The sequence below is a fragment of the Rhea pennata genome, chromosome 2 (genome assembly GCF_028389875.1).
Source record: "Rhea pennata isolate bPtePen1 chromosome 2, bPtePen1.pri, whole genome shotgun sequence".
Lineage (NCBI taxonomy): Eukaryota > Metazoa > Chordata > Aves > Rheiformes > Rheidae > Rhea > Rhea pennata.
The window spans coordinates 110,305,651-110,318,359 of NC_084664.1; the positions used below are offsets into that span (position 1 = coordinate 110,305,651).

At 42.5% G+C, this 12,709-nt stretch overlaps 1 protein-coding gene across 4 annotated transcripts in view; it reads right to left on the minus strand.

The window, feature by feature from the left end:
* The window catches only part of MTCL1 (microtubule crosslinking factor 1), a 103,312-nt gene that overhangs the window by 37,679 nt on the left and 52,924 nt on the right, over positions 1 to 12,709 (minus strand). For 3 of the 4 annotated variants that reach the window (XM_062570145.1, XM_062570144.1, XM_062570147.1), the window contains exons 5-6: positions 7,124 to 8,449; positions 6,018 to 6,173 (exon numbers count right to left, since the gene is read on the minus strand). In XM_062570145.1, coding sequence (XP_062426129.1) covers positions 6,018 to 6,173; positions 7,124 to 8,449 — 1,482 coding nt within the window. The remainder of the gene's footprint in view (positions 1 to 6,017; positions 6,174 to 7,123; positions 8,450 to 12,709) is intronic. The other variant, XM_062570146.1, reaches the window with a different exon arrangement.

Here is a 12,709-nt window from a genome sequence, read left to right on the forward strand (position 1 = left end):
AAAGGTTTGAGGTTTTCAGTATTTACTTCAAACATCTGTTTTCCAATGAACAATGATTTGCTAGAAGATCACTTGTTCTAATGCAGAACATAGTTCTACATTAATGTAATAGAGTTACATAGTTACAGATGTACTGAGAATGCATTATATCTGTGAAGTCTGGTCAAGAAAATAATGTTCTCAAGCAATTTCTTGATAAGATGGCAGCTCAAGCAAAGCCAAGTTTTAGGAAACTTAGGTGCTTGGACCATGCAATAACTGTTGGAATTACTAGCAAGAGACTAAAAACATTAAGACAGATACAGCATTACAACCACTCTAAACAATGCAAATCTTTTTACCATTGCCTTGCCTAGTTATGGAAGAAATTTCTCCACAAGCAATGAAGCAAATGTGTTGAAAAGCAGTTAATGCTGAAAGCAGAGCTGCACATCTTTTTTCTTCCAGTGCAGCCTAAGGACCCTTCATAGCCTATAATTTAATTTAATATAATTTATGTTACAGGGCATTGGAATTAGCTCTACTCAAATTAAGGGGAATCAGGCTGTTTAAGTGCCTACTAGACTATTGCTAAATGACTGAATCTTAAATGAAGAGTATGTAGAAATTTATCATGTTCAGTTTGTATATGCAGTTCAGGTAGCTGATGCTGTATTCATGCACATCTCTGTGCTCCTGTTTGGAAACCAGGCCCAAAGCGTATAATCAGCGTGCTGCAGCCCGTGGCACAACTGTGGTTTTGCTTTGGCAAACAGCGCTGCTACAACATGGACACAGTAACTGACACACTGTAAACCTCCATTCTTGGGTTGTCTCCTTTTTTCTCCTTAGTGAACACATTGCAACAGGAAACACTGCACACACCCTCCGCTTACGAGGACCCGCTGAGTGCAAGGTCTGGCACGCCGCAGGCCGACACCACGGGAACAGACGCAGACTCACTGCAGCAGGACGTACAGACGCAACGCAACGGGAATACAGGCTAGGGCTCCTGCATCACCACGCCACAGAAACAACGGCACTTCATCCGCAGCGCGACAGCGACGGGAAGTTTTCTGTGAATTTCTGTCACTGCATTGCCATAGCTGCTTCTATTCTTCTTAGCCAGTGCCAAACCCTTCTCCTGAGCCCCTTTCCTCTCCTGCTTTCACTCCACACCAAGCAAGTCCACGCTCATGCCTTTACCTCAGGAAGATATTCAGAGAAAAGCCAACCACACCGTGGGGCTTCACTACACTGTACTCATCGCCCCACCACCTTTCTGCCCCTGCTCAGCCTGCTGACGGCTTCCGGTCACTTTTCTTCTCACAGAGTCCTACATTTCTGTGATGGCTCATTTTACAGAGGCACTGTAAGATATGGCTGAGTTTTATTTGTTTGTTTTCTCCATTTGAGCATAGCTAATTTAAATCTCAGTTTGCCTGGAAACCTAATCCGTTTATATGCAACAACTGTGAACCCCAAATTTCACAGAATTGCTGTTTTTAGCTTCTTTTTCCAAGAGGGGTGGAGCAAAACAAGGCTTAAGGAAGCAGGGTAGAAAGAAGGTCTTCAACATCTGTGTGCAATTCCAAGGAAGTGAAAAATTAAACATTTTATACTGCTCATCTAATGCCGTAATTATAATGCTTTATTATTTTGACCTCACATTAACAGTCTAAAACCGCTACTTCCGTACACCTGACAGCTGACTATTGCAAATATAGGGGTAACCCAGATTTGATAGGAACTTCCAGTGCCTTTTGTATTGCTTTTTACATAGGATACACATACAGCTAAATTCTCAAAGGCTGCTTCCAAAGACGTACTCTTCTTCCCTTCCCCCTTAAAAAGCAGATTATGTATATAGCATTTGCTAGTGCACATCAGGCACAGCCACTAGTGTGGTTATTAGTCTGTGCTTACGTGAGGAGTCTCTGATTTTGTGAAAACACAGAATATTCTTCTCCAAGTAAAAAAAAATAAAAGCCGTCTCATTATATGGATAGTATATAACGTCATATCGTTATATGGATAGTATATAACGTCCCGCTGAGGCAGGATATCCAGATTTACATCAATGGGTCTTTCAAGCTGTTACAGTGTCAACCATTAGGGACTCGTGCACAGCAATGAAGACCACGATTCACCGAAGTCCATTGTTCTTGCTGCCTCTAATCCTGGTGGGAAGCAATACTGCCAGCACCAGTTTGTCTTTCCTCCTCCCACAGTTTGGAATTGGAGGTGCAGCGGACACTAAGAGACGCAACTTTTTAGGCGGTGCCCACTTTTGTTCAGAATTAAGGAACCTCGCAACGTAGAAAACGCTCACCGTTTCCTTTCTAGGGAGAGAAAATACTAAAGCAATGCAAAAGAAAAGGATGCGCAAATTTTCAGCACGTGGCTGGGAGCCGCTGCAAAAGCTATGCAGCTGAAAAACTCTCCAGTGGAATTATGAAAACCACACAGAAGAAACGCAGACCCTCTAAAACCAGCTTAAACTAAAGCATTCAGACTAAAGACTGAACTTCCCCCAATGTGTCCAAATGGAAGCACACAGAAGATCTGATACAGATTCAAAGTGGGTGATAAAGTGACTTACCTAACTTGTACATCATTGTATCTGTTTGGTTCACATTTAACTCAAAAATCAATTTATAGTAATAGAGCTGTAATCATTTTTTATGGGTATAACAAGTATGAAAAATGGATAAACAGCTTATATAATGGTCTACAAGAAATTACTCCTCAGTGTGAGCTCCAGCTGCCCACTTATTACTAGATCTTATAGGAAACTTTATTTTTAAGACATGCTCTCACCTTCCCTAACCTATCTGCTTTTATTTTAATTTTCTGGTGACAACCTGTTCCTTTTAAGTTAATTCACTTCAGCGATTCCTATGTGTTCACTTTCTACAGCATGGGAGTGACAGAGATTTTGTGGCATTTCTGTACACAAAAATAAATGTGCAAATGCTTAAAAGCTGTGTGTGAAAATAATCACATTATCCAAATTTTGAAATGCAAGGACTACATATGCCTCGGGTGATATATGCTTATTCATGTAAGGACAGAAGCAATGCTCTGCGACTGAACAACCAGAACTAAGCAATACAGATAGATTTTAGAAAATCTGGTATCAAATACTGCAACAAACAGTGCCTGATCATTTGAAAGAGTAAATTTTTTTTCTCTAGAATGGCTACTGTCCCTCAATAACCAGGAGGAAACTACAGTCTGCTTTAAGGAAGCTACTTTTTTTTTTAATGGATATTCCATTGGTAGAAAAGATAAAAATTCACCAGATAAAAAAATTATTTACCAGTTTTCCACTGGTTTCCACTTGTTGCCATAGTAATCCTCTGCTCTGTGCCAGGCATTTGCTCCATAAAACATTGTGATACCTTTTTTAGTTCCTCCATGTCTTTTAGTTATGGCAATTCTTGCTTGCTCACTCACTTTTTCTTTAGATGGTAAAGAACGCTTTCTGCCTCCCTCCCTAACCCAGCTCTGCTAAAAACATGAATAATGTATTGAATATCCACCCCAATGGGCTCCAGCCTCCTGCAACAGCAGTTCAATGGCTTGTTTCAGCAAGAAAACAAAGCCCTGCTCTTAAGGCAATTTCAAGATATAATTTCCCTTGGACTGTGACTTTGACCCACCTCTTTAACATGCAAATGCATTCTAATAACACTGTTGCACTAACAACTGCAGTGCAAAGACCAAACAAAGGCAGATGTTTACAGTTAGGCTACAGGGTAGTTTCAAGCACAAGTCAGGCTGCATTTGTTGTATTTAATCAAACAATTAGGCTCCCACGATGCTCACTTTAAAAACAGGGGGGGAAAATGGCTGAATGGAAACTGCTCAGCATTGCTTGGGAAACTTTTCATTTGAAATTCAGCTTTGGCAGAAAATGGACTTAGAAAAATGGGCTTGCTTGCTTATAATGAAATCATTTGCTTAACTGAAATGAAATGTGTTCTTCTCACACTGAAAGTCCAGGCACAGTAAAAAGAACATTCATCAACATTGGACAGTGCGAATATTTTCACTTCATAAGTTAAAGCAGATAACAGCTTCCTTGCAGCCATCTCTGCTGTGGGAATGGAATGACTTGAGTTTTCATCTGAAATTTCTATGGTAATAAAAAGAACCCTCTGAAATTTGAAAAATATATTTTTCTGCTCATTCATCTGGCACAAAAAATAGTAGTTTTTGCTAGCACGATTTTTGAAATTAAAAAAGAAAACAATGAGACAGATAACACAAAGTTATTTGGAAGAATATTCTGCTTCACTTGGGCTTACTTGTGCCATTATTAAATGGTTGTCCACCCACTGAAATGTTTCAGTGTAAAGCAGTGTAATACACTCTGTTGCTTATGTAAACCTGATTGAAACAAAGATCTTAAACATATTCTCCGTTTGGGCCATGAGCTCAATCCATGCTTGCTTTTTGAGCACATCTGGACCTCATCTGGATATTGTCTACTTTTGGTTATAATTACCGGCGTGTTCATTCTCAGGCTATGGTGTGAAAGTTGTGCAGCTCCTGTTCAAACACGATTTACTGTACACAGTTTACAAATCATCCCATCTTGGAATAGGCTGTGCCAAAGTTACCCAAATCCCCTGTTTTAATGAAGAGAGGGCTCATAAATACAAGACAATGCAACAATGAGGTTGATCTAGGGCAAGAGGGAGCTGATGACAGAAACTACATAAAAATACCGTAAACATCTGCTTTGGTCATTTTTCTGACCTAATCTACAGTCATTATTGATCAATCCAATTGCAAAAAATATCCATGTTGAACTGTAAGATTTCTCTACCTCACCTTCCTCTTTTTTGTATGAGGAAGAAAGTCTTTACCTTTCAGTGAGAGACTTACTGTGTCCTGGATTTATCACATATCCTTTCTGAAGTTTATTAGCACTGCTAAAAGTAAAAAAGTGGAAGAGGAGCTCCTCTGTACTGTCGGGATAGTTTAAAACAGACTAAACAAAATTAGCAGGGAATTACCTGTGTGAAGACAAAGGGCTACTCTCCCTCTGACATTCAATATAGAATTTAGCTGTTTGGCTACCAGCCACCCTACAGGTTTCTCCTCCTGCTCCTGCTTTCTAATACTTTTTATTGCTTAATCACTAACGCAGCTGTTTCAGCCAGCATTCTTTTTTTTCCAGACCGTATTAGTGGTTTCAGATATACTAAGGCCTCTGTGTGTGCCTTTAGAATTAAAAACATATTTAAACTTGGCCCCCGAGAGAAGCTACTCTAACCGCCACAGTTTCAAGGTGCATCTCGCTTACCAGTGGCCAGCAGAAAAGTTTTTAAATGCATTAAGCTCGCCTTTGCAGGAGACAGATTAGAAATTGTTTTCTTCAGGACCCGTTGTAGTGTCTGGACAATCTATCTTCATGAGAAACCAGCTGAAAAGATGCTTACAGAGGCTGATATGGCCTCAGGATGGATGAAGATTTAAATAAAAGCTGATCAATGTTTTTGAAAAATGATAAAGTATTAAAGTATTCAACAGCCACAGCAATGGAATATTCTGCCTTAAATGGGTATTTTTTGGAAGCTGCAGGGTGCCATGTTTCCTGATGAGAATTACCATGCACGCCAGCATCAAACCCTCTCCTGTGCAGACTACTGCCAGGCAAAATGCAAAGAGGTCTCTGTCTGTAGACTTTCCAGATTTAAAAAATCTGACAAGGTGAAACCTGGAATCATGTATGTTACAGCGGGGAATAAAATCCCTTCGGGATTTTTTTTGATATTATATTTAATTGTATGTGGTCCCTGAGCCACATTTTTCCACTACGTGAGGCAACTAGGAGCAGGGTGACGTGTCCAAACTCAGGACCACATTTGTTCCTATGAAACTGCAGGGGGGAAGGAGGTCACCAAAAATTTCACAGCATGGGTGCTGCGTTTTGTCCAATTTACTCCCCCAGCCCCTGCCTTCTATTGCTCACATCCTGACTACGGCAGCAGGAGGCAGTGAGTAAGATGGGCTGCTTTGCTGACCTCTAGACTGAAACAGCCCTTGTCTCCTGGCCTGTAGAGTTTAATGTCTCCATCAGCTCTGCGGTGTGGGTCGGTGGTGGCTCGCTGGTGATGAATCTCTTGCTCCTCTCCACGATCTTGTTTGAGCTGCCACTCCATCTGATCCCTCAGTTTGGACTGTTAGGTGCATGGGCGGTTTACAACAAAAAAAGAAAAGGACAGGAGGGAATAAAGAAAACAAAAATGGGTAAGGTAGACGACTGAAAAACTACAAGACAAAGAAAAGCGTGAACAGAAAAACCAACTTAAATACAGTGGCATAAGAAAGTGAAGAGAACAAAACCAAAATGAGGATGAGCAAAATGATGGGCTGAAACATCTGAAAAGCAAAAGAGAGAAAGAGAGGAAAAAAGAATGCAAACACTGGTTATGAGGCGCATGCAATGAGGATGCATGAGTCAAACCAACAGCAAGCATACAAGTCATGAAGGATACGGGATACAAGGCTCTTCCTTCCTTACTTGTGCTGTGCAGAAAAGCCATATCCAGTGTGGCAGTTGTGGCAGTTTAGGCATGCGCCCATTGGCAAGGCTTTAGGAAAGGCAGTCCTTCGCTGGCTACAGTGCTTCTCACTTGCTGCTTGCTTACGGGAGTGAGCTGTAAGCAGGCTTTTCAAAACATACCTCTTAGAAAACTGTTTTGGTTGGGTTCTTTTGGCAAGGCTTTTTGAGAACACGCCTGACCGTTTTAAGAGTGAGCATGATGAAGACCTCTACACATTTCTCAGCAAGGCTGCTAAATTACTTTCATTGTAAAAAAAAATGTTTTTTTTAATTAATCTCTTCTTTCATGGGGAAACACTGCTGTTAGAAACAAAAAGCACACGGATCGCTACAGCACCAGTGGATTAGCCTTTCTGCCATGAGGAACCGCCTCTGAATTAAAGGAATTGTGCAAACAAACAAAAGAAAAACCTATAAAGTGCTTGTTTAACATTACACACTCTAATACACCGCAGATCTGAAATCATAACAAAGCAGCTGTGAGGGAAATTAGCTCTAGGGTAGCAATGCCAGCAAGAAAGAGAAACGATAAAGAGAAAGAAGGCAAAGGAGGGGCCGACTTACCTGGAAGTCTGTGATAAGCTCCCTTCCCAGGTTACCAATGGGAGAGTCTCGAGACATGGATGTCATCGTGGAGAGAAAGCTGGAAGACTCTGTGAGATGGGGAAGAGGGGAGAGGTCCTCCATCTGCTCCTTAAGGCCCTCCCCAATATGATCAACCTTCTCCAAGAAGGTCTGCAGCTCCTTGCGGAAAGCTTTCATCCTGGAGTTGATGGTGTCCAGGAGCTCCGGTTCACGTTTTTCTTCTCCTCTCTCCTCATCGCTTTTGAAATCCTGCTCCGCAGACGGGCTGCTGGTTATATGCACCTTTGCGTCATAAATCAAGCTGTCCGTATCAGTGATAAGGCGGTCCACCGTCCTTTCAAGCCGCTCTGCCTCGCGTTTGATGTTAATTAAAGACTCCGTGTCCTCTTTCGCTCGCAAGAGCTCGGTGGAGCACAGGTCGCTGACCTCGGATGGCTTCCCGCTCCCAAAACCCGACGTCTTCTCGTAAGCTTCTTCCGAGTCGCTTTCGCCCCCGATCGGTCCCTCTCTCTTCGGCTGGGGCGGGCGTCCCTCTTCGCCGTCGCTTTCTTTCTTCCCGGCGTCACTGTCGGCGTCGCTGTCTCTGGGGCTGGAAGTGCGCAGGCCCAGGTGAGAGGCAAGGTCATAACGCTGCACGTTGGACATCAGGACCCTGTTCTCATACTGCAGTTTCATCACCTTCCCGCTCAGCTCGTTGATTTGCAACCTGGCCGATTTCAGCTCTTCTTGCAGGGGCCCGCCGCATTTTGAAGCGGTGTCATCCAGCCAGCTGGGCTCCTGACCCGGCTCAAACTTGAATTTGCTCAGTTCGTTCGTTAGCTGCTTGTTATGATCCTCAATTTCAGAGATCGAGCGCCTCAACAGTTCTGCCTCCTCTTCCACAAACTGCAAGTGACGGCGCAACTCCGTGGCTGACTCCACAGAGTCGCCGTACGGCGAGGTAGGAATGCTTGAAATGTGGTCCCGGCTAAGACACTCCTTTTCATACTGGCACCTCATGTCCTCCATCTCAGCTTTAATCCCCCTGTTCTCCACCTCCAGTTCCACTATTTTTCTGCCCAGTATGTTGGCTTCCTCTTCCACCAGCTTCAAGCGAAGCTTCAGCTCAGCCTCCCTGGTGCTAGGTGGGCCCCCGGCCTCTCCGGTCGGGAGGGGACTGTCCACATCTCCATAGATGGATTTATATTTCTGGAGTTCCTGTTCCAGTTCATCCTTTTCCCTCCCCAGTTTGGCCATCTTCTTACGCATCAGCGCTGCTTCCTCTTTGGCAAATTGCAGCTGACACTTCAAGTCAGCACTGTCCTCCTGCCAAGAAAAATCCCCCCGCCCCCCGAGAAAAAGCAGTTATATTATGATAAAAGTACGATCAGCTGTTACCATTCCCAGATCTTCGCTTCCCCACCCTTTGAGCTGTATCCGTTGTTATGCGGACAACACAGAGACAGAGCTGCACAAGTCACACCGTTGGCTTGGTCCTGCTTGAGTTGGCAAACTCTGACCAGCTTGGGCAGAGTTAAAGGGAAAAAAATCAGAGTGCCAGTACAAGTGCTCACTGATGCAAGACTGCCAGCACAAGGGCGCTTAAAATTTGATTCTTCCCAAAGATCGAGCAAATGTTGCAGAAAATATACATTACTCAAAGAAAGATTTGTTTGCACTTTATTCTTCATTTACTTTAATGATATTTCAGACCCCTTTTGGCATCATGAAATAGAGACTAACTACTCAAAAGAGGTTACTCATCATAATCCCAAATCTTCGGCTTCCTTAGCTAACAAGCACAACGAAGTGTGCTAAGCCGCATGGTTGCTTTGCAAAGTGAAGAAGCAAGTGCTACATACTTTATTCACAGGATCTTCACAGCATTGTGAAATAGCTCAAGTGCCTAACTCACTGTCTGTTGGAGTAGGAAGCACTGCTGTTGCTACTGCTGCTATTACCATTACCATGGAAGATGGCGTGATCGCTCTTTCTAGTATGGACAACTGTTAGAAGGGAAATCACTGAAAACAAATTCATTAAGCCATGGTTAGAACCAAACCTATTCCATGTGAAAACCTTCATTTTTCAGTAAGCACCAGCCTACCAACTGACAGACTTTGATTTTTTTTTTTTTTTTTTTGGTGTTGGGAACTCTAAAACACTGCATATCATGGAAGCGAAAACTCCAGCGTGCATGGCGCTGACATAAGAGCCAAGGTTAAGTAAATTCTAAGCTGATGAACAATTTCTTTGCATGAATCATTTTCATGAATTGTCATGGAGATGCAGGCACTTGGCCTCAGAAGAGACTCATTTGTCAGCATTAGCGGCATAATGGGAGGCAGTCTGTGAAAGGGGATCTCTTGAGGCCGCGGATTTCATCATTGCTCTGAGGCCATGTGGACATACGTGCAATCATCGATGGAAACTTCATTTCAGTCTCTGTAGCACCATTTTGTTACAGTTCCCAGTAACAGCAACCCAATCAGGAGAAAACATGACTGATTTTAATTGTTCACCCAGATCAGGCTATTAAAACAAAAAAGGTTTACAAAACTAATTAAGGCTCAGCAGTCTGAGGAAATGATTTAATTTCTAAAGTACACAAGCTTGCACATTGCTAATGGGGTCTTTTATGTTATCTAGATTAATCTCCCCCTACCCTATTTAAATATATACTAATTATGTATTAATTTCAGTTAATAATATCTAAACAGACAGAGAATTAATTGGTTGTACATTTCTGAACTCAGGCAGCTTTGCTACTCATTTTGCTTGGAGTAGGTTGTGGCTTTAAAACACTCAATAGTAAAAAAGTTATCTGTATATGAAAATAACACGGAAGAGGTAAACAATGACCAAAGTATCTACTACTATGCGGTTGTTAGTGTGAGCCAAACACAACTGCAGTCAATTGAGTAACTAAAACCCTGGTCTTCAGGTTTCTGGCAACAATAATGCGAGTTTTGTAAACACAATCCAGATACACGTAACCCATTGCAATCAGAGCCCTAATAATATGGGCTTTTTTCCCGCTATCTCTTTCTCACATACGCACACCTCCTTTTCATACCGTGAAGGCAAATATATTTGCAAGTTGCTTTTCTCTTTATTAACTATAAATTGTAAATTAAGTAGCTGATTAAAACCTGGCAAAACTCTCACTGAAGTCACACTGAATTTTAGTTGCTCTGGCTGGATAAGGCTGTAAGATTAAAACAGCGTATCTGGTCAGGCCTGCACAATCCGTTAGCTCTGGTTTTTTTCTATCGTCAAGACTCAGTTTATCCCCGTTGTTGCAGGTTTCACTCTTAAGGAAACACACAGAATACCAGGAATGTTAAATCTAGATCAGCGCTGAAAATTGGAACGCGCAGGTGGGACGATTAACTCCAGTTTCTCTATTTTTTCTGTTAATAGCTCAGAAAAAAATTGCATTTTACGTTTTCCTTCTTCCGCCCTTGTAATCCAGCATGCTCCCTCGTGTTAGTTGCCTGCCTTTGGCTGCAAGAGCCCAGCAATCCGGGTCACTAGCTAATTTTTTGCACCTCTGTTTTTGCACACAGCTGCATGCAAGGGACGGCCTGCTCGCACGCCTCCTGCTCGGGTGCGAGCGTTAGGGTCTGCTTCTCCCCAGGGCTCGGAGGCGGCTCCCGGCCTGATGCTGGCTGGATTTCAAGCCATAGGGGTAGCAGTAGCTAGGTCACGCTCGAGACAAGGCAACATATGTGTGGCAACTTTCAAAGAAAATTGCAGAGGTTTATGGCAGGGGAATAGCACAGTTAACTATTCTTATAATGGCACCACTTTATTGCTAGTTTTTGTTAAAAAAAAGTACGCATTTGTAAAGCTTTTTTTTTTTCCCCCAAGAGCTGAAACAATTTTTTTTTCTCATTAAACAAGGCCAAACCTTCTAAGAAACAACAGAGCTGACGGATGTTAATCTCACCTACTAAATACCAGTCCTGTTTGGAAAGGTGAGAAAGCTAGAGATCTTCCCTGCTTCTCCGTCAGGGAACTGTGACTACTGAAAAGCCCATTCCCTCCACAGCTTTTCCAAAGGAACAGCACGCCAGGAGAGACTTATCAGCAACATCTAAGCATGCCAGAAGAGTAGGACTCCAACCTTCATGCATACGTCCCTCTGAAACTTTGTGTACAAGAAATATCAGTGCTTTCTTGATCAGTTGAAATCAAGTAGAAACAGCAAGAGGGTAAGATACCTACATAGACAGTAGAGGCTTTAAAATAAAGTTTGCCATAAGGCAAAATAAGGAAATCACAGAAATTAAAAATAATTCATTATTAGTTAAACCACAAATGGAAAGAGAGAGAAAAATAAAAAGATGGAGAATACAGTCTGCACATCATTCTAGGGGAAGAAGCTGGGATCTCAGGGGCTGAGCTCTGGCACAGCCTGACTGCATTTCACATCCAGCATAGGGACGCTTTCCTGAAACGTGTATATATGGCAGACTATGTAGAAAGGGAAAAACTAATGACAGTGCAAAAACGTTCTATTGTTAATGGTGCTAGTCACTGACTTTAAGAGATCATGAAGGATAAATGGGAGTTAATGATTACTGAGAGTGAATATTTGCATGCTATAGCACCACAGCTCTGCATAGCACTTCAGAGGGATGTTAATGGAAAAAAGGCAGAAAGAAAGAAACAGAGCCCTCCCTAAAGAGCCTACAGTATAATTTAGGCAAATGTAGAATGTGGAGATAAAGAAATGAAAGGATAACTTAAATTCATTATGCAATGTAAATGATGTGACGAGAATGAGGAGCTGATCAAAAATTCCCAAGGATGATATTTCTTTTCTGGCAAGAAGACACAAAGATAGATAGAGAGCAACACCATCTCCTCTACCACCACCTGCTCAGGGGTACTGCCAGGCAGAAGATGGGTAAGCATTTTAGGGTTGCAAGTCTGACGGTGGGACAGTACGACCAGCACCCAAGCATCTTGCTGATGCCAGTACTCCTACCTTGCGCTGGAGAAGCACTTTTCTTTGTGTTTTGCCTGGTGCCTGGCATTTTCCAAGAGGTTCCACTTTGCAACTCTGCTGAATAAAAACTTTTTTCTTCAATAATACCAGAGGTGGATAGGCACTACTAAGAACACTGTTTGTACATTATTTCAAGACAATCTGTTTTATAGGTTTTTACTCAAAGTGCTCTGCAATGGATGTGATGTTCCAGCTAATCTTCATGATGAGCTCCCAGTAAATAAAAATACTGGTCTTGTCATATTCTTGGAATATTTGGAAGTAGGCAGATGGCACAGATTTATAGTTAGAATCTAAATTCATGGTCATTTTTCACTCACAAAACATGCATGGGGATAGGGGAAAAAAGCAGAAAGGGTTCACCTTGTGGGCTTGAATAAGTCAAGTTCTTGTTTTTAAAGCTATTTAGTATCCAGCTTTAGGTATGTCAGCTGAGGCATTTAAATCACACTGGGTTGGCTGCCCCCAAAAGCAGTGTTTTGAACCTCCCTGGCTATGCCTGTCCTCACCAATTTGTGGCCCAGGACCTGTGGCCGGCTGACCACGTTGGGCGCCTGCTTTGGGGCGCC